This window comes from Calonectris borealis, chromosome 7 (assembly GCF_964195595.1).
Source record: "Calonectris borealis chromosome 7, bCalBor7.hap1.2, whole genome shotgun sequence".
Taxonomy (NCBI): Eukaryota; Metazoa; Chordata; class Aves; order Procellariiformes; family Procellariidae; genus Calonectris; species Calonectris borealis.
In genome coordinates this window covers 16,403,300-16,429,786 of record NC_134318.1, presented here as the reverse complement: position 1 = coordinate 16,429,786, position 26,487 = coordinate 16,403,300, and the positions used below count along the sequence as shown (strand labels likewise).

General features: G+C 42.0%; 2 protein-coding genes across 2 annotated transcripts in view; one reads left to right on the top strand and one right to left on the bottom strand.

The window, feature by feature from the left end:
• LOC142084166 (L-threonine ammonia-lyase-like) overlaps positions 1 to 3,526 on the top strand; it is a 35,221-nt gene extending 31,695 nt beyond the window's left edge. The window contains exon 12 of the mRNA XM_075154371.1: positions 242 to 3,526. Within this exon, the coding sequence (XP_075010472.1) occupies positions 242 to 340 (99 nt within the window). The 3' untranslated portion in view covers positions 341 to 3,526. The remainder of the gene's footprint in view (positions 1 to 241) is intronic.
• A 5,779-nt stretch (positions 3,527 to 9,305) lies between these two features.
• On the bottom strand, positions 9,306 to 16,618 carry TMEM254 (transmembrane protein 254). The gene is made up of 4 exons (XM_075154373.1): positions 16,435 to 16,618; positions 14,575 to 14,678; positions 13,270 to 13,329; positions 9,306 to 10,922 (listed from the first exon to the last, which is right to left on the bottom strand). Exons 1-4 carry the CDS (start codon positions 16,540 to 16,542, stop codon positions 10,802 to 10,804), a joined length of 393 nt encoding a protein of 130 aa, XP_075010474.1. The 5' UTR covers positions 16,543 to 16,618; the 3' UTR covers positions 9,306 to 10,801.
• Positions 16,619 to 26,487: the final 9,869 nt, after the last annotated feature.

Sequence of the window (26,487 nt, the reverse complement as noted above, 5' to 3'; positions counted from 1 at the left end):
TTTGACGGCAATAAAAAGTAGGGCTGTTGGAAGGTTTTAAGACCATACAGAAGGGCTGGAAGAGCCCCAGATGTCTGCAATGTCAGTTTTCTTACCTGCGTAGACAGGGCATGCGAGGTCCAGGGTTTTTACGTCGAATTGATCATTTTGCTTTTACGAGTGTATTTTAGGATTGAGTTGGAAATGCCTTTGTCTGAGATTGCTGCCATGCCGTCAGGAATGGTCCTAATTCTTTTCCCAGGTCACCTGCACCGTGGAGACCAGAGACAAGATCCACACAGCCCAGCTGAGGAACGCGCTCTTGGAACGCTACCCCACAGCTGCCTGGACCGAGCGGTGATGGGCACAGCACAAGGGCAAGGGCCGAGGTCCTCTGACAAGTATTTTACAGAGCCCTAATCTTGAGGCATGCAGAACAAATGCTATCTTTCAAAGCTGAACAGTTAGTGAATAGTTTCAGGATATTTCTTTCCTGCTCAAAATATAGTGAATGTCCCTGGGAATAAAGTTAAACTCAAAACTTTAGCTTAGCTAAGGGAAACTTCTAATCTCTGCTGGTGTTGGAATTCAGTAATTCATTATCAGCTGGCTGTCTGGATTTTGGCTAGTATGTAGGATCCAATGGCGTTCAATAAATAAACAGGGAGAAGGCATCTTTCTGTACATCTGAATGCAGACCTCTCAAAGGTCTTTTGATTTTGATGCCCCTAGTTAAAATAATGCAGCTCCTTCTGCTGGACTTTGCCATACTCCTAGTATAGGAGTTTTCCATTTCCAAGCCAGAAGCAGTCCTCCATTTGCTAACTCTGCTTCAGCAGATACATACACGTATGTGGGTGTGGGTTTGAATACACTTCTGTTCTGATTTTTGCTATCATGTGAGGAAAAATTATGCTAATAAAATGCGATTTAACAAAAACAAAAAAACCCTTGGAAGATAAAAGCCAATACTGTATTCTTTTCTTTTTCTGAGGGAAAATGGTCTTATTTATAAAGTAAAGTTCCAAAAGATGTTACAGCAATTAAAAAAAAGGTATTCTGAATATAATTAGACCTCATATGCAGAACAGAAATGTAATTCTTCCTTCTGCTTTTGGGGACTCAGTATAAAAAGTAACATATAAAATGGCTTGTGTTTCTTTATAAAAAGGGGTCTCTCCACCTATGTGAATTTTGTAATTAGCATTCCACTGATCATCTTAGTCTGCCTAAAACAGGCTCTATCCATCTCACCTGACAGATTAAGTCTGTCACTGTTAAGAGTGAAATATATTTAAAGACCACATGTTAATAGCCAAAGGCAGTGCTGGGAGAAGAGGAAGCCTAAGTCTTAGGCACATGGCTAATGCAATTAGCAAAGAACACATTGACCTACATACCATTTTCATAGAGACCAACTAATAAGGTAACAGAGTGGGATGGCAAGAAATGTAAGAGAAATTCAGCCCCACTTCTCAGTGTGCATACAACAGTCGCCTTTCCACTTGGGCAAAATTCAAGTTAAGGCCAGCTGCAACAGAGCCAATATATACCATTCCACTTGGTTAAATTTAACAAGGATTGACCCAAATTTTGGGTGGAGGTATTTTAATGAGAGGTCTTAATCCTGCCCCTAGTTGATAATTAAGTATATAAAATAAATATGATGTATTTAGCAGTGTCCTAGCACTGAAATCCTGAAAATCCAGCAAGGTCAGAGTGAGTGTCTCCACAGGCTGCGTGGGATCAAACCATTCCAGTTCCCACGTGCGGAGCTGGGTGAGCTGTTGCTAGGTGTCCATGAAAACCAACTTTTACTATAGCTTTTTGGGGAGTAAGATGCTGCAAGCCCATAGTGATGCTCCTTTGTTGTCATATTACGATGTATAAATTGAGCTTCCATCTTTCGTCCTCCCCTGCAGTTAGGAATGGGCTTGCTAGTACGTTTCCTTTCCTGGTTCTACAGCGGGAAACTTTTGTCTCTAAAGCACAAGCAAGAAGTCACATGTGGAAGAGGAGGTGCCCTGGGGTAGGCGAAAGTTTTCTCTGCCCTCTCTTAACTCTAGTCCATCTGCAGGCTAGGAAGGGCATCATCCAGAGAGTTAGAGCAACCCAAACAGAGGGTCCCTCTGGACTGAAAAGAATGAACTGCATATCCAATCTTATGCAGATCTCATCCGTACTGTATCTACTACTTACGGATATCCTATATCTATAACTTAACTTGTGCCTGCAAGGTGGGATGAAGAGGGCAGCATTCTGGCTGTCTCTGCATTATTTTTTTCTGGGAAATAGTCTGTTCATTCCTTCTTGTTGTGGCTCATGAAGGAGTAGAGAAGAGACTCTCACAAATGGCGGACAAATAGAAGTTCACTGATTTGGTCTATTTTTGGAAGGACCATGTTGGTTTGCACATGGAGCTAAAAAATTATTGATGCCCCAATGGTTAGTTTCTTTCCCTTGCCATCCAGAACGATGGGAATAGGGCTCGGTCTCCAGAACATGTCCTGTAAATCACAGCCTGTCAGACACAACTCCTTTCTTCACGGTCAGAAGAATTTAAGAAATCTATATAGAAATATGTGATGACAGACCACATAATGTGTACGTGCTACTTCCATTGAAACAAACAATGAACCACATCATCAAAGAGCAGATTTGGGGATGTAAAACCACTATAAATAAGGGTCTAATTATCCTCTCATCTCTTTTGGCAAAACTCTCAGGAAATTTTGAGGATGTCTCAGCTATCTATGTGAGAAGAAAATGGGACTTTACAGCTAATGTTCTCAGTAGTGGCCAACAGCTTCTGCTGTCTGAGTCTGTGGTTTATCATCCTACATTATCCTGGACTTTATTTTTTCAGAAGCTCAGAGCATTAACAACTTCTTTTCTGATCAGTGGGAACTGCCTTTAGCAAGTCTTCACAAAACTGGGGCAAGAGAGATAGCAGATAGAGGAACCAAAAATCAATGCACTCAAAATCACTGTATGATTTTGAAAATGTGTTGGGGGGGAAGGAAAGTCATGTCTAGAAGATACTTAAAATGTCAAACATTATATATGCCATTTGGTTTTATTTTTATTGCATTAAGTATAAGCATAAATTGTAAATGACTCTTCAGTGGTAAACACTTTACTTGTGAATATAATGATACCAGAGTTGATTTCCATGCTATATTGCTTTTGTGTGAGTCCATTGGCTTTAAAGCTAAGATGAAATACTTCCAAGGGAAAAAAAAAATCAAAATTAAACATTTAAATGAATGTATGCAATTGGAAAGAATACTGAAATATCTGTGCTGCTAATCTTTTTGCATTATGAAATAAAGTAGGACTATGGCATTTCAAAGATCTAATAATGTGTTTTTAAACGTTTCTTTTAAAGAAGTATTTTTATATAGAGTGTTCTGATGTACCTTGAGAAAAAAACTGTAATGATTATGTGAAAATTTCACTAATTGTTAAATCAGCAAAATGTAAATCTAAGCGTTGTATTTGTTTGAAAAATAATTAAAATTATGCTATGCCACCTCAGCAATGAAAGATTTGTCATTCTCTTGTACGGTACTGATAGCAGCCTTGCATTACAAATTCAGAGTTCTTTTTTTTTCCATTCTCTGTCATTGACATTGACATGAAATCCACGTCATTCCTGCACGGGGAGCTCTGGGCTGCCAGGGAAGTGGGCACAGCTGGGCAGGACTGCTGCTCTTGCCCTGTGGAGTGCGATGGGAGACTGCCAGGCGGCTCACCAGCGTGGCTGGGTAAGCACCTCTCCTTACTGGCTTGGAAAGAGATTCTGTTTCACGTACCGGGCCAGGTGCAGACGCTGCCTTGCTTGTACCTGGCCGTGTTCCTGGGCAATGTGTAGAGGCTGGGTGCAGAGGTATCCTGGGCTGGGCTTGGGTGGGTGAATGAAGTCCATGGTATCTGGTGAATCGGATCTCAGAGATACTCATCACAAATATCATGAACTTTGGTAAGCCAGTCCTTCAATTTCAGGGTGCAGCAGACCACCCGCTAAAATGCGTGTTCGTGTCTCCAATGGAAGAGGATGCTTTGACCCAGGTAATTCCGCTAGAGCTAAGCTACTTAGCTTTGGGAGCAGTCCTATGAATGCAAGGTTTGTCAGGGACACAGCACAACTTCTTCCAAGGACCGATGCAAACGAGGCATGCCTTTAATTGAAACAAAATCTCTTCCCACATTGATTCCTTAATTTCTTCAGCCAGGTCCTGTTAGCTCTAGATTAACATCTCTAGTGCTGCCAGAATGTGTTTGCATAGCATCAGAAGTTCATCTCTCCATGCAGGTGGCGTGTCCTCACAAGTAGCACCATGTCATCTAGCCTACTTTTGGAAGATTTAGAAACATGTGTTTCTCCTTCCCATACCAAAATGCAGTAAGTGCGTTTGACATGCTGTATCAAACTTTTGCTAGATCCAGACCTAGGCCTGTGGTTTAGTGATCAGAAAAGGAAACTGCAAGCCTCCAGGGCTGGGCTGTAATTCCTGCCAGTCATTTATTTGATGGCCTTGGTTCTCCTGTCATCTTCTCTGCTGTTTGTTGAACTGTAAGCAGTCTGCCACGTATAGGATATTGAAGTTAGTAGAGTTTCTTTCTATTACAGAACTTTGCTTTCATGTGCTCCCAACTTCTTGCTACATCCCAATGGAGGGGGAATCCTGAATGTTGTGCCCTCCTGAGCTGATGAATTTCCCATTGTTCAAGAGCACTTTATTTATTTATTTCTTTTAAAAAAGCTCTAGCAAACATTGGTGGCTGTGATTGGAAAACATTCTAATAAAATCTGAATATTTTGAAGTCATTCAGTAACGATCATACGCAACAACAGGGTCCCTCAGCCCATACAGCTTGTGTCTCCGAGGAAAGGAAGAGTCCTTAAGGGGCAGAGCCAGATCAGCCACACCTGAGTGCATCCACAGAAAGGATATGAGGGGCTTGCCCTGCCCGAGGGGGGAGGGTATGTTGGTGAGGGGGTTCAGCTGTGCTGTTGATGTTGTCTGAAAGCTCTTCTAAATGCAGGTACTGTTATTTGCTTTTTTTTTTTTTTAAAATGAAGTTTTAAATCTTTCACACTTCTGAAATTTGTGGAGAAGGGTGTTGTTTGCATGTGGTTTTTCTTTTGATAAGAAATCTAGAGTGTCTTTAGAAGGACATTTTAACTTGTATGGTTTCTAAACTCAGTAAATTGGTCTCCCTGTCTATTCCCTCAAGGGGCACCTAAGAGGTTTTTCTTTGAGAGAACAGTCTCGAAGGACACTGATAAATGATACAATGGTGTTCCTTATACCTCTTTCCTCCTCTCCCCTTCTCCGTTCCAGTCATGCATGTGCTGTCGTTATGTTTGGGGTTGCAGGGGCCCTGTAAGGTCTAGTCAGTATGTGGATTGTGCCATATTATTACTTCTCTGAAGAGCGATAGTAAAGGAAATGTTGAGGGTTTTCTTGTTTCTTTTGTGTTCAACAAACCATGACAATTTCTTGAACTGTTCATGCAGGCCTTGCATACAGGCACCAGTCTGAATAAATATGTTGCTGGCAAGATAAACTGAATGTATATGCTGTTGGCCATATGCCAAAAGTTTTCATTAAGTCCTCAAATGAGTGGAGTCATTAAAAAAACCTCTAGAAATATCTCTTTATTTTGTATGTGGAGATGTTGTGGTTTAACCTGGCAGGCAGCCAAACACCACACAGCCGCTCGCTCACTCCCCCCATCCCCACAGTGGGATGGGGGAGAGAATCGGAAAAAAAAAGTAAAATTTGTGGATTGAGATAAAGACAGTTTAATAGAACAGAAAAGGATAGGAAAATAATAATAATAAAAGAATATACAAAATGAGTGATGCACAATGCAATTGCTCACCACACAGCGAGTAATACCCAAACAGCGATCGCTACTTCCTGGACCACACCTCCTATTTATATACTGAGCATGACGTCACATGGTATGGAATACCCCGCTGGTCAGTTGGGTTAGCTGTGCTCCCTCCTGGCTGTGCTCCCTCCCAGCTTCTTGTGCACCTGGCAGAGCATGGGAAGCTGGAAAGTCCTTGACTTAGCAAGGTACTTAGCAACAACTAAAACATCAGTGTGTTATCAACATTCGTCTCATACTAAATCCAAAACACAGCACTAGGAAGAAATCTAACTAGCCCAGCCGAAACCAGAACAGGAGATCACCTGCTGGGAGGCAAGGGAATAAAAATGTGCTTGTAATTAACAAGCAAAAAAGCAAATGATTTTTTAAACTGCATAGCCTTGTAAATAATGAAATGAGACTGACAGCCTCATTAATGAGGCTCATATGCAACAGTACTGTAATTAAAAAATGTGAATTGATGTTCCCCTCTCTTTATTCAAACATGAGGTATAAATACAGAAGGAACATATAATTCAGATTCTCTCATTCATGGGAACATTACTGCAGTAGTTACTTTTTTCTTTGCAAAGGTCATTTGTCTGAAAACCTTAAAATCAGTGAGCTAACAGTTGCTTTCCATAACATGTTCCTCTAAAATCTACTGTATTTCTGTGGAAGGTCTGCAATTTCTGCCCCCCCACCCCAGAGATCGTGCCAGAATGCCCACAAGCAGCAGACTGTAGGACTTCAAAGACTTTGCCTATAGTGGTCAAACTTACTGCAGACTCTATGACAATGGTCAAGGAGGCCGTTCCCCCAGCTTTAACCGGGCTCTGTTGCCATTCAGGAGACCAGCTGCCCAGCCCCAGGGCAAATAAATGTCCTCAATGAACCAACCCTTGGGTATTTCCAAAGGCTGGCCCAGTTGACTCCTGTTGTGTTCTGAAAAATCTAGGTCAGCATGAAAGAGAGGCAAAGCAAGACAACGTATTGTGATCCTGAGAGAGGTTTTTCATCGCTCCCTTGTGAAAATGAGCTACAGCCCTTAAGGCTTTAGAAACAGTTCTTGGAAACAGATGGGAGAAATCTCATTGCCTCTGTTCAGAGTCAGCAAAGTTTCTCAGCTGATGCTGCATTTCCTGACCCAGCTTCTCATCAACAGAGCTTGATTTGAGCAGTGATTTGCCAAACGTGCTGATCTGGGTTACTTGCCTTACTTTAAAAAGTACATTACACTCATTTCCATATATTCCCATATATTATGATTTAAAGGTGGAAATGGATCTGGGTAGTTTCTTTGTGTTTTCTCCTGTAACAAAGTTACCAAGCAATCACAGCATAAAAGCACTGTTGTAAGCGATGTGGTTATTTGTGATTTGTATGAAATTTCTTTTGATCACCAATGCAGGTCAAATAAATAATGACTTATTTTTGTATATGCCTAGAAAAAAGAAAGAGGCATTGTTGTTTTAAATTTTCTTGGCATCTACTTTACATTATTAGCATAAAGCATACCCGGTTTTGCACATAGGCTTTCATAGCAAGGGTTTTTTTTTTCTTGTTTTCGATTTGAAATGGATGGCTAACCGGTATTTATTTCTCTTCAGTACTGTCTGCAGTAGCATAGTTGGCAGAAATATCCATCCTGAAAAACCTTTCTTAATGTCAGCTTAGCTTTCTTGGTGATTTATCTTCTTATTTAGTGGTGTTCTTTAATGGCAAAAGCCCTTCTCTAAGTTTCATTTGGTTTTCCTTTTGGTGGGAAGTAATATTTTGAAACTTTTTTTTCTACAGTGAGGTACTAGCGTTTGCGAGTGTATTCTTTTGGCAGGCCGGGTGGGTTGGGTGTTGATGTGGGAGATGGTTTCACACTCAGTCTAGCCTTTGAGCTGCCGTAAGAACATAAGGGGTACACCTCTGTTGCTCTCCCCTTTTGTTGTGGAAAGGGTATTTTGATTGCAGTGGAAAGAATCGCTCTACATGATTAAGAGTAATCCTTTATTGTCGCTATTTGGACAGCCTGGAGAAATGCCTATGTCTGGTGACATCAGCGCTGTTTCGAAGAGCCTGTTACTAGCCATGAATGATGTCTCCTTAGGGGCTTCGTGAGTTGTTGACCTGGATTCATGCTTCTAGGGGCTTTTTTTAACTAATAGTGTTGTAAAGTATTATGGTATGTTTATCCTGCTGCAATGTTAGGGATACTATAAACAGACATTCAACAAACATTGGTATCTCAATATTATTTTGAATCTTCTCATTCTGCAGGTTTCTTTCTTTTCCTCAAGGCTATTTTACATCAAAAGCTAGTCAGCATTGCTTATCCCATGCTTCTCGGATTTTGAGTTGGGGATCTCATGGGCTTCAAAAGCATTAGAAAACAGGCATCCGTGCTCTGGGACAGAGGCTGAGAGTAAATACTTTTTTTTAAAAAAAAAAACCAAACCTGAACTGCTGCCAAGCAAGGGTAGGGAAGAGAAAATGTTTGAAGACAGAGGAATACGACATAGTTGCATTTCTAAAAAGTTTGATAAGGAATGCCCAAAACCTCCAGAGAGCTGCTGAGATCTGACAAGCTAAACCCCCCCCGCCCCAAACCAAACAACACTCACCCCCCCCCCGAGAGGCTTCAGGAAAAATCTACTGATGCCAGTCTCTGGCTAAAACTTGTTCTAACTTGGAAATATTTTTGAACTAAGGCAGTTATAAATTGACTACATTTTTTTTTCTTTTATAGCTTCCTTGGGCTGCACTGAGGAAGCTTTTACCATTGCCCTGCTGAAAAGAAGCCCTTCTAATTAAGTTGAGTCTAACAGTAAGCTGTTAACTTCCCAAAGCTGTGATTTATCCATAGCCATTCCAGAGCCCTCACGGAAGGGCTGTGAAAGCTCCGACAGTGAGCATCGCGCGCGCTTGGTGTGCAGGCTGGCGCTGGGAGGGGAAGCTAGCGTAGCAGTTCTGACCTTACTTACAGCTCCACTGATGGAAAGTGAATAGTGGCAAACAACAACAGACAAAAATGCCTATTAAGAAGAAAAGTCTTTAACTAGCCTTGGTGTTATTGTTACACCTTTTCCTCCGTACAGGAACTTTATCATGACAGTGTTGAACCAAATTTATTCCTTTTATCCCTTCACATTCTTAAGTTAACGCTCATTAAGCATTCAATTAGAATTCATCTTGAAACACAAAGTATTATACCTATACATGTTTTACTGCCATGGAGAATTTTTTTTTTTTTGTAGAGACAGTCACATCAATACCTTGCCTTGTTAGAAATACTAGACTTCTGTGGCACCTACTCTGGAAAGCATACAGCCAGCTGATCCTGGCTATATATGTTCCAAGTGTGAATACTGATATTGGTGTAAAGATGATGCCTATATATTTCGTATAGACATTTGTTTCCAGGATAAATTAAAAAGAAAAACAACTACTTCACTTTTTTTAAAATCTTTATTCCAGGGTCACAGACTAAGATAAAAGGTTACAAAGTAAAACATAGCTCAGGCTCTTGACATTCCTGTTGGATTTCTAGCCACTAAACATAAGTTTCTACTTCTCTACAAAATGTTGATGTTATCAGTTTGCCATTTAAAAAAAAAAAAAAAAAACAAACCGAAACAAACCACCACTTCAAACCCTTCAGCTCTCCATGCTTTTAGTACCCACTGAAAAGCAAAAATTTTATGTACCTGTGCTTGAATAAGACTTCTCCATCGGAAGTGTTACAGTCTGTAGGTACTGCACAAGGCATAAGTTTATTTGTTACTGCCTCATGGAGCTCTTTGTTAGAGGAAGAACAACCTTTTCTTGTCCTTTCTTCCAGGACAGCAGCACCACAGGTGGCGTGGTAAAACTTCTCCCCGCACCATAGTTACTATTTTAAATAGTTATTACTTTTAAAAGTGCTAAAACAAAACAGGCTAAGTTCTTGTTTAAATATTCAAAAGTAAAAGACAGTATGATAAAAGGCTCACTACGCATACAGGAAGTGCTCTGTGAGGGGTGCTTAAGATGGTCTCTCAATCATAAATTTGGACATCAGCATCTGGGAAACAGTGGTGTATGTTTACACACTACACCTAATTTCATTCACAAATATAAAATTTTCAGCTAAGTTTTGGAATGCTAATTGATTTTTTCTTTTTTCTTGGATAATAAATTACTTTTTGGAAAAGCTGCCCTCAAAGCTACAGGATTACTACTTTATGCTATACTAACTCAAAGATTAAAATCTTCATTCAAAAGATGAGGTCATGCTGCATGGAATTTAAGGCACATGTATTAAACCAAGTTAAAGTGCTTTATGTATCCAAGCTCATCACTGCACCTCAACCTGAACTGAGCCTTGGCCTTTTAATGTGCCTGCAGCAATACAGTGGTCTGTCCTTTGTGGAAGAAAGTAAGTTGACAAAACAAAGTACAAAGACCAGGCTCTAACAACAATAACAACAAAAAAGTCAGTAAAACATCCTGTAGAGAAAATATAGGTAAATTTAAATCCTATCACAAAACAGGTGCAAGTTGCCTTGTGGCTGTAAATAACTCTCCCTGTTGTAAAAGAAAATTCCTCCATGTGAAAAGGTAATTTATCAGCCACTACTACCAGCTGTCAGGGACTTTTCAATGACAATCAGAGTATACAATCTATGTGAAAAACTGCAGAGGAGCAACTTTTGGCTTCTTGCATAATAAATGGCATTAAACTTTGGCAGTGCCAAGACTGAAGGGCTGAATTTCTACTGAACTATCCAAAGGGCCCTGTGAATTATAATTGTCTTATTTAGTAATAGAGTTACTTGGGTAGAAGGGCACTGCATCATGTAGCAGGAATGTAATATAGCTAATAACAGCACCTAGACAAGTAAGTGAGGATATTTTCTGAAAAATGAGGATGAAGAATGTGAGAAGTGACTTCTTTCACTGTCTTCTAGTAGTGCTTCTTGGCGGCAGGTTTGTAAGACACCAGAAGACCAAAGGAAGCATACCCAAATAGAAGTGTCTGAATGAACCAGTGAAACTGAACTGCCGGGTCAGTGATTCCTTTAGATCTGTAACGTTAACGAAAGCATAAAATGCGTTAAAAAACTTATGGTATTGCAGACTATACTGTGATACTTACAAAGTAAGGTTAGGTATTTCTACCCATCCTTGATACATCAGACTTGATTAAAACATTTGAACTTAGCATCATTAATTTCAATCTATGGAGACTTATTTCCTGTACTAACTAAACATACCAGTTCTTGTGATCTTGGTGGATTTTATACTATCTACGGAACAAAGGTTCTTTCAGAGATTTCATGCATACAATTTCCTCAATAATATATAAATTGCAATCTCAGTCTATACTATTTGAAATGACTTATTCTAAAAGTCTATGTACAAAGAACCAAGAAATTAGAGTAGCTTAATACTAATCTTAATACACAAGTCTGTATGTAATTTCTTGTTGACTACTGTCACTGAAGGTAGACCGTATGCTAGCAGGGCAAAGAGGCCTGACAATTCTTGTGCGATGCAGTATGGAGAAGCACTGTTACCTGAATTTATGGCTAGAAAAATACAGGGGGCTGAAGACACCTGAATTGATTTATGAAGCAGAGACCTTCCTATGTCAGTCAGTTTTAACTCAGCATATGTGAATTTTTCTGTATATTACAAAAAATGTCACTTTTTCCTCCACTTCATTGTTGTTGAAAAATACTACTGAATTTTCAGAGAAAAGAATGAGTATAAACATGATAGCAAAACCAATGGATTTCACTTTTCCAGTAAACAATTATGTCAAGCGTAACTATGCTCCAAGTAATTAGTTTACAAGAGAGCTCCCTCTACTGACCTCTGCTAGAACAGTTCAGCTGTTAATTGTTCCATAGCCTCTACACGTACAAAATGATTGTGTAACAGGTATTGATTAACACATTTCCTAATGTTCATTCTTAAATTGTCTTACCAGCTGTGAAAACCTTTTTTTATAATCCCAGCTGCAGTGTTTCCAAATCAGTGCAGAAACTGGAAAACTAGGGCTTAAGAAATTTACCTGTTTATATAAAGCAAGCTTACTTGAATAGACCATAGGCAGAAACACAGGCCAACAGCACATGACAGTACTACTATTGATTAACAAATTTGTATCTGCTTCCTCCCTAGTTCTTCCTCATGCCTCCTGTGTGATGTTCATACGCAGACATCACTTTTATATCAATAAACAGTATATGGTGTTTGGTGCTTATAGTAAAGTACAACTGTTTAGAAATCTACAGAAGTATGCCTGAAGAGATGATGATGGGCAGGCAATCTATGCTCTCTCTTTCTTTCGGGCTTTAACACTACTCTGTAAAACTTCATTACTTAATTTGATTACAATACACCCATTTGGTACATTCACTAGTAATAAAGTTCCCTCGTACTTAAAAATCACCTTAAGCCTATATACCTATTTATCTGCAGAATCAGAATTAAAGCTTTAACTTTAAAGCTACATAATTTAAAAATGGGGCCGGGTAAAAAATTTATTACTAACTCCCATTCTGAAGGCAGAAAATGTTCGTCCATATTCTGTTATCTTGAGAACCACCTTAAATAGCTTTCCATGGAACAAAATCCCTTTGCCTCCAAGAGATATTACCTGAGGAGCCTGTGACAGACAGCTGTGAACTGAACTAAATGAAATGGAACCCCACCATTTTTACAATGGCAAACAGACTGTCCATCTACTCGGTAGAGCATGAAAACCAGTATCTACATTCTTCTGAATTATTACAAACAAAACTCAAATGAACAGAAGGACGATGTGTTTGGACAGCATACCTTTCCAAATAATTTGTTATCCTAATGTAAGACTTAGTTGGCCTTACTTTTATAGCCTGCCTAGTCAAAGTATTTTATCCCACAAACCTGCAGATACAAGCAGATCTTAAATAGTCCCAAATGGAAGTGCCCGATTGTATTCTCACAATATAGATGCAATCATTTAAGCAGGTAATTAGCAGTCTCAAAATTCTGATGAGGTTAGATCTGATGAAGTTGTAACGCCTGACGTTATCAGGCTATTTCTACACTATCTATTGTTCTCTCCGCTTCCTAAAGCGCAATGTTACCCAGCGAACAGTGAGTTCAGAGGCAGACAGACAAGCTCTGGCAAACCTTGCTGCTGCCAGTTCTGCGAGTTGCCACCCCTTGCTTTTGCCACCCTGTACAACAGTAACCACTAGCAGAATTTGCAGTAACCTCTTGGGGAGGATAGCAAACTGTCACTGCAGCAAGAATTTTAGCAGTATCCTCTGAACTAATATTGCTGTGAGAACCATCAATATCAGTCTGTAGCTTATGTCACTTGTAACAGAAATCCTTTGCAGAGAATCTACATTGGGGTGAGGGGAGGGGACGACTTACTGGCATAACTTAACACCATAGAAGGCTTCTACTATGTGAATCAACCAGGATATCCAGAACCTAATAAAAGAAAACATGTTTTATTTTGTTGAAAATTAGGGAGAAGACTGTAGTATCCAGGATGCATTATGCAGAGAATGTAAAACTGGAAGCATAGAAGTGACATCTCACTTTAACCTAGACAGTGAGGTGTCTTTCTTATCTTAGGGGGAAAAAAAAAAAACCACAAACATGCGTAGTCTTAAAAGAAACTAAAGTCCACTGAGACAGTTAGAGGAACTGTAACTCACACAATATGCCTGGACCTGCCATTTCGAGTATCTACTGCATGTTTCCAAAAATTTCAGCACTTGATTAAGCCAAAAAGCCAAATGCTTAGTGAAAGCAGTACTAAGTTAATCTTAGTTAAGCATGCAAAAATCTCCTTTTACTTACACAAGTATTTTTAGTGGTCCTAATGAGTTACTGATGTTTTCATAGATTTAGTTCTATGAAAACAACTGTGTGTATAGATTCAGAATATATAATATGACTTGATTAGTCAAAACTTGGTCTATAGATTTTCATATAGAAACTTTTTTAAAAAGAAAGTTAGGATATTCAGTTAGGATCAATTCAATACCTTCCTAAAGCAAAAGATTCTCTGAGCAAAGATGAAGGCTTAACTTCCACATGATGCATAGTAAAATAAACCAGAAAATCTTGCTGTCTTCCTGTCTTTACAGGAAGTCAGCAAGTGAGAGACCTAGTTATAGGCAAGTGTTTTCCAGCTCTTTTGTTAATTAAAATAACAAAAACCTAAGTTTTGTAACCCAGCAAAACCTAACGCTATGCAGTTTCTTCAGCAGGTTATTTCTCACATGGACAGGATCAGGATAAGTTAGCAGGGTAGAAAATGTTCTTTAATTGAAGCTGGAAAAAGAAGACTCCTGAAGAAAGAATTAGACTGCTTGAGTAACAATTTGACAAAAGAACCACTTTTAGGAGATGTTACAAATATAAGTTTACATATGGACTAATAACTGTCTCCAAAAGTAGTATCTTAATTTTCTTTCCTTTCCCACTATAACAACACAGATGCCAAATTCTAAGTTGAATTTTTAAACTTTCATACTGGTCTTAGCCTGTCTGGTCTTCTACATACTTAATACCCCACACCCTTAGTTGTAATGAGCTTGAAAGGAGAGCTCCTTAAATGTAATTAACAACTGAGTTACAGGAAAGCTTGTTAACACAGACTAAGCAGAAGAATCAGAGAGGCAACAGGAGAGATGCAAAATAATTATACAGTCAAATACAACTTACCCATAGCATACCCATTTGTGGTGGTTTTCCACTAAATAATTAAGGAAGCTACCAAATATTCCCAAGTAGCTATAAGGTATGGTTGAAGGCCAAAGCGTTACCCACTTAAATAAAAAAAAAAATTAGTTAGTTAGCTTACTTCAGGGTAGAATTACTATCAATTCAACCTTCAAACTAGCTTTCTTTTTGCTCCCCCACCCCCCATGTCTGTCGAACACGATTTAGGGCTCATCTATTCAGAGTACGTCAACTCTTTCATTCCATTAACCTTGTCCAAGACGCATATTCTTCAACAACAAGACCACTAGCCTTCTAAAGTACACTTACTTAAGAAGATTCAAACCTATGAAATTTCTTTTCCTTGACATACAAGATGCCAAGGTGATAAGTTTAAGGTTGCTATCTGTGTACGAGGAGCGCATCTGCACATTAAGTGGCATGTAAGTTGTAAGCTCGTTACCTATTACACACGGTAGCAGCAAAAAATACATTGTCTCTGTCCTGAGTTAATTTGATGAAGTTAATTTGATGCAACTGACCTGAAGAATTCAAACAATGACTAGACTGAGAAGGAGGAATAACTATTTATCTATTAATAGGGGATCAGTCTTTCTTCTTTTGTCCCTTAAAAAAAGAAAATATCAGATTTTCTTCTATTTTGAACAGGGCACAGAAAATAATTGAGCACAAAGCCCGAGACCAAAGATGGACGCAGTGTTCAGGTATGTTCCCTGTCGCTGAGTTGTCCGCAGTGCTTATCACTGCCTACCTTTATTTTAACAAGCTGTGGAGAAGCAGGGAGTCAGTGAGCTGTGCACTTTAGAGTCCATTGGGGATGTAAGGTAAACGTTAAGCTAGGCCGAAGTTCACACTGGCTTATCTTTCCTCTGGTATCAATGCTGCAGTTTCTAACTATATGTAAATTTGGCTATGCCAAGGATGTGGCAAGATGATGGATTTAAACAGGGAATCTGCTTAAAGCTCGTTCTGTTTCTTGAAATGGTCCAAAAACTGTTTTGTGAGTTGTTTGGCTTGCCTTGACCATCATTTTTTCAGTGGTGGTTCTCACGTGTAGAAAATCCGTGCAAATAGAAGAAAAACTACAACACGTGGAAGTCAATGGATGACCTTCATAAACTTGTCAGATATATCAAAACTGTCATCATCTCCCCACTCCAGTAATCTGACTTATCTCAGCTGAAATCCATTTTTAGAAATTAAGACAACATGGTGACTTAACTAGTCTGTTTTCCAACAACACTACCAGTTAACACAGTCTGTAACTAAAGCCATCGCTTGCAAATGCACCTTATTTATGGATATAACTGACAGCTGTCCTAGACCGAGTTTTATCGACGCACAATGCGGTTTCAATTTTGTGAATGCTAAAGACACTTTCATCTGCTATGGCACCTGGGTGGTTGTAGCCGTGCCCAGAGATGCTGTACGCCTTCAGGGCCACAGCCTCGCTTCACTTGGAATCCAACTCAAGTATTTTGTGTTTTTCTCTGAACTTCCTTCACGGATGTGTCCAGCTCCCTCACGAGCTGACCTGGTCAAACCAGCACTTCGGCTTCCTTTCCCTCCCGGTTTATTTCGGACAGTGGCGTTTCCACGGACGCCGGGATTATGAAGGCAGCCGTTCCACAAACCCTGCGGCCTCCGAGCTACCTGCGAGCCCCGCTCAGGGCCGCCGCCGCTGTGGTGGCAGCAAACCCACGGGGGTCCCGACCCGCTCCGTGAGTTTTGTAGCTACAGCCCCGGGGGTGACGGGGAGCCGCCGCAGGCCCGCACGTCTCGTCCAGGGCCCGAGGGGGCCCGCCGCCCCCGCCCCGCGCCCACCCGCCCGCCGCTCCTTACGCCGAGGACGATCATGCCGAAGGTGATGGCGATCATCCAGATGAGCCGGGAGCGCTGGAAGTGGCAGCTGCCATCGCGGACTCGCTCTGCGCCCGTCACCGCCGTCATCCTGCCCGGGCCGCCGCCAGCCGCCGCTCTGCGCGCCGCGCCCCGCCGCCGCCGCTAAGGGCGCCGCGCGGGGGGCGGGGCCGGGGCCGCCCCGCCGGTGACGGGCCGCCGCTGCCACTAGGCTTGGCGGCGGGGCGGGGCGGTGCCGCCGGGCTGCGGGCAGCCGGGGAAAGCCGGGCCGCCGTGCCGCTGACGCGCGCCGGGCTGCGGGCGGGGAACGCGGCGGGGTCTTCCAGGGCCGGTGGGGGCCGGCCCCGGCGCCGCGCGGGGCAGAGTGGCGGTTGGGGCGGGTGCCGGAAGCGCGAGGCCGCCCGCGGGTGCTCAGTACCTCGGCTGTGCTTGAAGGAACGCTAAGCGACTGGTGGCGTCACCTGCAGCGGGCGGGTGGCGCGGGGACCGATACGGCGGCGGCTTCGCGGTGCCGCGGGAGGGAGCGAGCCGTGCCCGCCCGCGGGCTGGCGTGGCGGCCTGCCCCGGGGCGCGGCGGCCATTAGCGGGGGCAGCGGCGCCCCGTCACTTCCTTCCGGTGAGCCGTGCCCGCGGCCGCCTCTCCCCGCCGCGGTATGCGGGCTGTCCCGCTGGCGGCTGCCGGCTCTCCGGAGGCTGGTGCCGTGCAGGTGTGTGGCCGGGAAGCCGGCCATCGCCCGGGGGCGGCCCTGCCCCTGGGGCAGGAGACGGGGAACCGCAGCTTACGAAACGCAGTCGTGACACTCCAGGCAGAACTTGGCGTGAGCTTTCCGGCTCCACTCGTCACAAACCGGCACCGCCACTCTGCGTTAGGGGGGAGGAAGAGCAGAAAATGTAGGAAATGGGGCCGTTACAAGAGATGTCGTTCGGCAGGCAGCCTGTGCTCCAGGGCGGCGTTGGCGCCCAGGCGGCCCGTGACCTCGCCATTGCCACTCCCGAACTCCGCGCACCTTTCTGGGCCACCCCTCGTTTCCCAGCGGGGAGGTGAACGGTGCCGTAGTCAAACCGCGAGTGCTCTCTTGTGGCACAAACGGAAACGGTCACAAAGGGAGGGAAAATGAGGTGGAAAGCCGTGCTCCGAGGGGTGCCGGCGGGCCCCGGGCGGGTGCGGAGGGCTGTCTCTGAGACACGTGCACAGTGTCACTGGCACAGCCCACCTGCAGATTACAAACGAGCAGTAGTTCTCCCTACTGGGCTAACATAAACAGGTAATGACATTTCTGGCACTCAGCAGTTCAGTCTTCGGGAGGACAGGGAGTCCAAAGGGCTGAGGAGCTGTGGGAAGACTTCCTGGAGGTCCAGAAGGTCTCAGCTGAGCTGGGGAAGCCCAAGCCTATGCACATCATGCCCTTAGGTGACCCTCAACTTAAGGCAAAACTAAAAGAGGAGCTGGAAGGGTCTAAGTTAATTTCTCCTGTGCTTATGAGATTTAACTGGTTATAAAGCACATTGAGATCCATGCTTTATATTAAATAAATTATTTTAACTACTCCTGGTAAAATATATATATAAATATGCATATATACAATGCCATATAATATATGTATATATGAGAGACACTCCTAGAATACTACGTAATACCTTCCGTTTTGAAAACTACCGACTTAAAGTATATTAAATCCAGCATTTTCTACTCTATGCCATTTTGGGACTTTGGACTCAGTGATGAACTTGTCCAAAGAAGTCACTTGGGCCTTGGGAAAAGTGCCCACAGGTAGAAATGTTGGAGGGGGAGTGTTTGTCTCATGCTTTCCTTAGAGCTTTGCTACCTGTTTGCTTGACAGTGACTTTGACAGGGTAGAGGATAAATAGAGAGAGAAATGTTGACTGTGCTGTTCTCTCTCCTTCCCTGAAGGCTAAATACAGCTGCTGTTTTAACTATGTGTTAATGACGTGCCTGTAACAACTAATGCAGCAAGTCCTGAGGTTTTCCTAGCATGAGCACTGTGTTGCAGAAAAGAGTCGCTATAGAGGGGATTGACTTTGCATGTGTTTGGGTTAGTTCAGTTCTGTTCTGTCCTGAGACTGTTCCGTTTCCCTGTCTTTGTATTTCATTCCCAGCTATTCCTGCCCAAAGCACTGTGCTTTTTTGCTAGGGTGTTCTGTGGAGATTACAGGAGAGTTTGGTGAGAAATTCCTGCAGTGGTAAAACTTGCTGGGAGGCCATCTATGAAAACCATCAAGGTTGGCTACGTGGAATACCATCTGCATGATACAGTTGCCTGCGTTGCTTTGCTGATGCAGGGGAAAAATGTGTGTGGCTCCACCTACATCATCTTGGTATCTGGCAGAAATTTCTAAAATTCAACATATTTTTTTGTAGCCCATTACTTAATTTCTTGCTCTTTAGAACATTCTACGCAAATTGTTTCTGCCTGCCTGTAAATCCACGTCCAAAGGTTGTGCTGAGATCCTGAGACAGCCCAAGCTTTGCGGTAGAAGTGCCTAGGACTGCCCCACACAAGGAGCCCTGCCCACACACCACGAAGAACTTCTAAGGGCACAATTCAAGTAGTTTTATTAGAATGTAAACAAAAAGCAACGGACTTTTTAAAAGGATGGATGAGCTGCTGCATGGAGTTGACTGGAGAGGGCGGTCAAGTACACAGGAAAGAAACCGGCTGTCAGCAGCCAGGCGCTGCTGTAGCAGAAAGGTGTTGGGAGGAGAAAGGTGTTGCTCTCTCGGCCGTGGGGTGTGTGACCCGCAGCTGGGGACGCGGAGTCAAACCTTCCTACTGCCCCTTGGAGGGGACACACGTCTCTGCTGCTCACGCATCTCTGTGGACATTTGCTTTGTTAGACTGGCTTTGGTGGCCAAAAGCAGCCAGGTGAAGTCAGGGACTGCCCACACTGTGTCACCTTGGGCAAAGAGGGGGTAGCTGGCTTACTCTTCTTTCTCTTTCACCAACAATAATTGATTTACCTTTTTATTAACGTTAAGTGATGTATAACGTTAAGTGATATATAACGTTAAGTGATACTCGGCACTGGTGAGGCCGCACCTCGAATACTGTGTTCAGTTTTGGGCCCCTCACTACAAGAAGGACATGGAGGTGCTGGAGCGTGTCCAGAGGAGGGCAACGAAGCTGGTGAAGGGCCTGGAGCACAAGTCTTATGAGGAGCGGCTGAGGGAACTGGGATTGTTTAGCCTGGAGAAGAGGAGGCTGAGGGGAGACCTCATTGCGCTCTACAACTACCTGAAAGGAGGTTGTAGCGAGGTGGGTGTCGGTCTCTTCTCCCAAGTAACTAGCGATAGGACAAGAGGAAATGGCCTCAAGTTGCGCCAAGGGAGGTTTAGATTGGACATTAGGAGAAATTTCTTTACTGAAAGAGTGGTCAGGCCTTGGAACAGGCTGCCCAGGGAAGTGGTGGAGTCACCATCCCTGGAGGTATTTAAAAGACGTGTAGATGATGCCCTTAGGGACATGGTGTAGTGGGCATGGTGGTGTTGGGTTGACGGTTGGACACGATGATCTTAAAGGTCTTTTCCAACCTGTATGATTCTATGATTCTATGATTCTTCCTGGCCTGGATAGACCATGATCACAAAACCAGCTAGTCCAGCAGGTGGCCCACCAGAAAGGGCCAGTCTTCATGTGTGACAGCAGCCCCCACTCGCTGCCAGCCTTGTTGACATAGGTAGCTCTACCAGCCCTGGGCATCTCTGCAGCCTCGGACTTGAAAGTGAAGTAGTTAATGAAGACAACTCCCTGCTCAGACCTTTTGTGGGGGTGAACGGACTTTCAGCGGTTCCATTTCTGATCCAGGCCAGTGTCTTTGACCTGAGTTTTTAAAAAAGACTGTTTCTCTTGACAGAGAGCGGAACCTTTGGAGTATTTAAGAAGGTGAGTATAGTTCCGGGTTTCATAATTTAAAGCCAGAAGTCCTATAGCATCATCTAGTCTGGCCAGCCCAAGCCATTAAATATTACCTTGTTTCTCTGAATTGAGCTCAGTAACTTGCACTTACTTAAAGCATAACTTTCAAGGAGCATTTTATCTTAGTTTGAAGATGTCAAAAGACAGAGAATCCACTGCTTTCAATGATTAGTCTTTCTTGTGTTTCTTAGGTGGTGCTAGTATGTACCTAACAACTAATTTTGAGGGAGTCGTTTTCCAGAGTCTAGCTGAAAAGCTTGCTCTATCATATTTTGCAAAATGTTTGAATTTATGCCTTCATATTTTGGACCTACCTTTGTGGCCACAACACTGGAAATGTTATTTGCCAGTGAATTGCACTTATTGACAAGTATAATCTAAATTAGAAACTACAAATCCCAAACAGTTACGTGAATTATTGAAAAAATGCAGAACCAATTTACTTTGCCAAGTTTACAGGAAATAAAACTATTTCTGTATGCTTTACTTCACCAACCATAACTTCTGAGATTTCTACTTTTTTTCCTTTCCTTTTTTCTTAATCAGTGGCACAAACTGACTGAACGAAGACCTGGCATGCTGTTACAAGTTGGCGCTCAATAGCACACCACACACCAAAATATCACCAAGGCTGAGTGCAGACAGCCAGCTCGGGGCACCTTTGGCTGTGCTTACTAGAAGCCCGATTTAGATTTATAGTTTGGAACACGTATCTCTGTTGTGACAGGATTAACACAGCTCCATGTTCTTTCTCAGGCCTTTCCTATGCTAGAGAACATGCAGGTATTGGTAGCTAGCAATCAGCACAGCCGCCATCACGATGACAGGGCTCTGTAAGCATTTGAAGAAGATGAGCTCATCTACCTTTATCCTGCTTCAGGCTGCACAGGTGGCTAAAATGAGTCTATTTTTATGGTAGTCAAAGCCACAGAAGAGAGGGAAAGCATAATCTTAAAAACAAGTTGGAAAGAAAAAGAAGTGTGTTCCCTCGTAATTGCGTACAAACATTTTTTCTCTCGCATCACTTGGTTTAGATTTCAAATTATGTTGGTATTGAAAGCCACAAGTACTTTTTAAGAATCTAAGACCAAAAAAGATGTTCATTATGAGATCAGCAGGTAGGGTTACTAACCATACAGTAACATGAAAATAGGACATATGATCCTTTTTGAGATTTCAAAGACAACTACATTAATTTTAAAAAAAGTTTTTTCACTGAAGTTGTGTCCGTAGGGTCCTGAGGTCTCCATAGTGACTGGGTATGTAAATTGAGATGGGTTAGTTCTGCTGAAAACAATAAAATGGACCTGTGCGTTCTTCCTGCCTAATCCCTGAGATGTAGCTGGCTTTCACACACTCTTTATATCAGTATATCACTCTCTTAGATTTTCAAATACTAAAGTTTCTGTTGTACCTAGCAGTGGAGAAAACTTGTTCCCCCTTCAGTTTAGAAACATTTGCTATCTCTAACTTAGAGATATTGACTATCTCACTTTCATCGGGAAGTACAAAGGGTATTTGCCAGGTAGTCTGCCTCTTTTGTTTGGTGTTCTTGGTAGATGCCAGAGACTAGATAGAGACACGTTAGCTCTTCTGTGTCTTTTAAAATTCTTAAAAAAAAAAGGGGGGGGGGGAGGATTAGTGTAATTCAGACCAACCTTTATGGTGTGAGTCATCCTACTGGAGTCAGTGATGTGACTTGTGTAAACAGCAACTTTCTGTATAAGTAAGGATTAAGGGATTGGGCTCCTTTTAGGAAGTTACTTGGAAATGAACTGCAGCCAACTTTAAACTGGATTTGAAACTGGTATAAAAGAGATGAGATGCATTCAGTGAAAGTTACCTAAGGAGATGGAATTACCAATATAACATTTTTTAATCAGAGTTAAATGACACAATGCTGTAATGAAACTACTGCAAGCAATGTTGGATTCTTAATGTAACTAGTTAACATGTGACTGTTCCTCTGTAATTTTTAATGGGGAGTTTAAAATAATTTCACTTTCGTCTTTTAGTTCTAAGACTAGAGATGCTAAGGAAAAGTACGGTCTTTAATAATATTTCATGTTGCATTTTGACAAGCATTACAATTTTGAGGTTAATGGTCAAGATTTTCAGCAGATTCCCATACTTATAAAAAAATTTAAAGAGTAATGAGACATGCATAAGAAGAAACAACGGGGTATAGTAATTCTGCTTGTTGTTGTAATGAACATCCTTTGTGACTTGGAAGTAAATAAACCTTTGCACACATCTCTGCTGTATCCTTCTCATAGGTAAATGGATTCCTTGGATGTTTGATAAAACTAATTCTCTTCTATCAGATTTTTAACACAATTGGGAACATAATTCAAGTCTTGGAAATTGTCAGCTATAAAGGTCCCAGCCACATACTTTATTCCTTGCAAAGATTAAGAACTAAGTAATACCTATAAGCTACAAAGGTATGAATTTCTCGTTGATTTTACTACAAGTTCAGTTTGTGCATTTTAGAGATTAATTTATGTCAGAGTTCTATACGCTCATCCTAACATTATCACTATGAGGTTTTTTTCTGTTATTGAAAAGGAACAGAAAGGTGAAACAGACTTTTTTATCATGATGCGCTTCAGCCAACATCGCGTTAATAAGCCCTTCTAAATAGCCAAGGCTCACCAGTTTGAAGTCCAGCTTGCACAGAGAGCTTCAGTTTTGATCACAGTTGTGCATTTTACAGTTCTGTATTTGTTTTTACTGATGTCTGCTGGAAGTCAATAACTTTAGTCCTACTAAAAATATTTTGTGAACATCTCTGATGGCTTTCTTTTATTGTGTGAGGTAGCTTTAAATAATGAGAGAGTAACAAGTATCCCTTTGAAATCTCAGCTTGTAAAGGTTGGATTTATGCTACAAGTATTTGGTGGAATTTTTAAAATTGGATCTATCCTCAGGTATTTGACAGGATTTTTTAAAGATATGTGGGAAAAAAAATATTTTATGTCATTTGGGGAGGCTACTTAATAATACTGAATGTACCTTGCAAGGATAAATTACATGTGACCAGACAGCCTTGTTCATATTGGTCACGTTGGAAAAGCCTGAGTAGTTTAGACTATTGAAAACTGTATTACATACAGATAAGGGTCCATGATTCTGCTTACCAGCATTCTACAGCATTATAGACTGAGTGGTTAAAACAGGCCGAAGGAGTAAGTCTCCAGCAAACCATCAGCATTTTGATGCCCTGTTCTGTCCCTTAACCACTTGATGACAGTGCATGTGTATTTTAATACATAGTATTTGGTGTCTGATATCACTTCTTGTTTCTCTCTGAAGGAATTCCTAACGCTTTATTTCTGCTTCCTATTTTGAAAGACACTGCCTTAGGTCGCCAAGTTCTTCACATGCATGATAGTAAACACAGGAGTGCAGTATTGGGAAAAAGGAAAGGTTTCCAATTAGTTCACTGTTCTCGAGGGTCTATTGGGACCAGCTAATGAATGCATCTTCATTGTGTTTCTCAGTTAATGAACAAGTCATGTCAATTGACACAGTTTTCTAGCTCTGAGTATTTTTTTTCCTACGTGTCTGGAATAGGAATATTGTGGTGGAAAAACTAACTGCAGTACAAAAAAGCCAGCACAGATCTCGCAGAGAAACGGGTTCACTAGTAGATGGGTGAGATGGGTGGGAAGCACATTTCAGTACAACCACATGGGTGGGGATGTTATTTGGGAGATGGGGAGGAATAGGACTGACAAGGGAAGTTAGAGAGATAGTTCTTTGAACAGGGAGGAGAAGACTCCAGACAACTTGTCTCCAGTCCCAGCAGACTAGCCTAAAGGCCAAATTCACTCATCTTTAGGCGACGAGTTATCGTAATCAAGTTCGGCAGGCTATGATGTTGTGATTTGTAGTATTTCTATAGTATCATGTGGGTGTGTTTGTATTCTGCCAGCACAGGAAAAAGATACAGTCCTTGTCCTAAAACATCTGCAGTTCAGAGCTCTGATCCTCTTAGGTGCTAAGAGTCCACAAGTGTTTCTGGAGCTGATCAGTCATAGGGCATCTGCCAGTTACACAAACAGCACGGGTGAGGACGATGACAGTCAGTCTCTCACAAAGGAAAGGAGACAGGGAAGGAGACGGCACGGAATACGAGGGAAAGGATTACCATAAAGTAATGCAGACTGTGAACCTGACCGTACTGGGCATGAAGTACTGCTGCATTTAAATGAAACTGTATTTATCTCAGTGGTGCTGGAGCAAGCGAGGGCTTGCCAGACTGAACCACACTCAGTAATCCTCTGGGGGTCCGGGCTGGCTTTCAGGAGGCTATTTTATACACAATTTTTTGCTGTTTCTTAAGGCAGGATTTTAGTGAACACAGGTTTGCTACCACATGGGTTCCTGTGCGGCTCTTCTACTCAGCATTCAAAGGGGGACAAGAATCCTGATAATCTATGTGTTAGGCTTATTGCAAGTGGAAATCCTACTCCAGCCCATTCCTGCACTGGTGCAGACTCTGCTGTGCTGATTTGCCCTTCCCTCTGGTCATCCTAACTCTTTACAGGCTCAGGCTCAGCCTGTCCAAACTCTAGATCACAGTTCTGTGTGGCTGTGTGAGGTGGATCTGTCCCACGGAAGAGAGATTTCCCTCCACCAGAGCAGGAGACATTGCATTGTGTGAGAGTGGGAGCACTAATCACTACCTTCTCAGCAAGTCTGTGCTACCCTACATCCATCTCCCAAGACTATCATTCTACTGTCCACAAGAAAAATGAATGGTGTTGGGCTACCATTTAATAAAAGACAAAAAGTTTGCAAATGTTTTGGCTTCAGTTTTACCTGGGGTCTTATCTCCTTTAAAAGTTAAGGCGGTCTTTTCTTTGAAAGGGATGATAATTTCTTTCAAGATTGTCACAGGACTCAAAACCAGTAGGCAGCATAATGACAGTACAAGTAAGGGACCATTCTCAGGCTCAGACAATAGATGACCATTACAAGTCAGAAATGAGATCCTGGAGTTTGATAGATAGTTCTGTCAGATCGTCAAAATGGCAAAACAAATCTTAGAAGTTATTAGGAAAGCAATGGAGAAAAAATCATCATCATAATAATACCTAAACCACCATGATTCATCTACGTCTTAGGTACTGAGAGTCATTCTAGTCTTCCTATATCAGGAAGAATACAGTAGAGCTGGAAAAAGTTCTGAAAAGGGCAACATGAATGATCAAAGGCATGGAGCAGTTACCACAGGGCGAGTAATCATGGATCAGCTACCGTGAGTAAGATGGGATTTTTTCAGTCTGGAAAAGAGGTGGTGGAAGGGGGAAAGTGATGGGGTTTGATGAAAAAATGGGCAGCATGAACTGCTGGAACTAGCAAAGGTCATTCCACATTCTTGTGTGGGAGGCAGCAAGAACCAAATTATTCTAGCGGGCAACATGTTAAGAACAAATAGAAGTAAGTGTTATTACATAAAACATGTAGTTAAGCTGTGGAAGTCCTAGTCAGAGGATGCTTTGGAAGCTAAAAAAAATTTTACAGAGGTTCATAACACGACTGGATAAATTAACAAAATAGAAGCATATTGTGTTTTCTGTACACTTAGAAACTCTCATCCACCTCAGGAAGTCTCTGGGCTGAAAATAACAGAGGTCATCATCATCATTACTGGGTAAAAGTAGCAGTACGTTGCTGACTGAGCTGGTTTAGATACCTAACTTCCCTAGACAGGTATTCATTTTTGGCCATTGCTGAAGAGTTAAGTATCAGGCTAGACAGACATTTGGTCTTAGCAAGTATGGCCCTTTTTGTACGGTTGCCCCAAATTTCAGATACTTACAATCAGTGCCATGAATTATTTTAAGGGTTAAATATAAGAAAAACTTAAGCGTGAGATTATTCAAAAGTTATGTGAAACTGGTCTAATGCCCTTTTCACCTTGAAATCTATTGTTTTAATGAGAACTGAGTCAGAGCAAGACTTAACGGTTCGTGTTGTTTTCAGCAATTTTGTTTTCCTCCACCTTCAAGCGTTAGAAGCAACATTCATTTCAGGTATGAAAAAAGGCTAGAGCAATGCTTTGGCATAATAAAAGTGTTTACTGTAAGGG

Excerpts from the sequence above, each read along its gene's own strand:
- TMEM254 (XM_075154373.1), bottom strand. The coding sequence starts at position 16,542 with ATGACGGCGGTGACGGGCGCAGAGCGAGTCCGCGATGGCAGCTGCCAC. Across the intron at positions 14,679-16,434 it reads TCGGCATGATCGTCCTCGGC|TGGGTAACGCTTTGGCCTTC; the intron begins GTAAGGAGCGGC and ends TTTTTATTTAAG. Across the intron at positions 10,923-13,269 it reads TATGGTGTTAAGTTATGCCA|ATCTAAAGGAATCACTGACC; the intron begins GTAAGTCGTCCC and ends TTAACGTTACAG.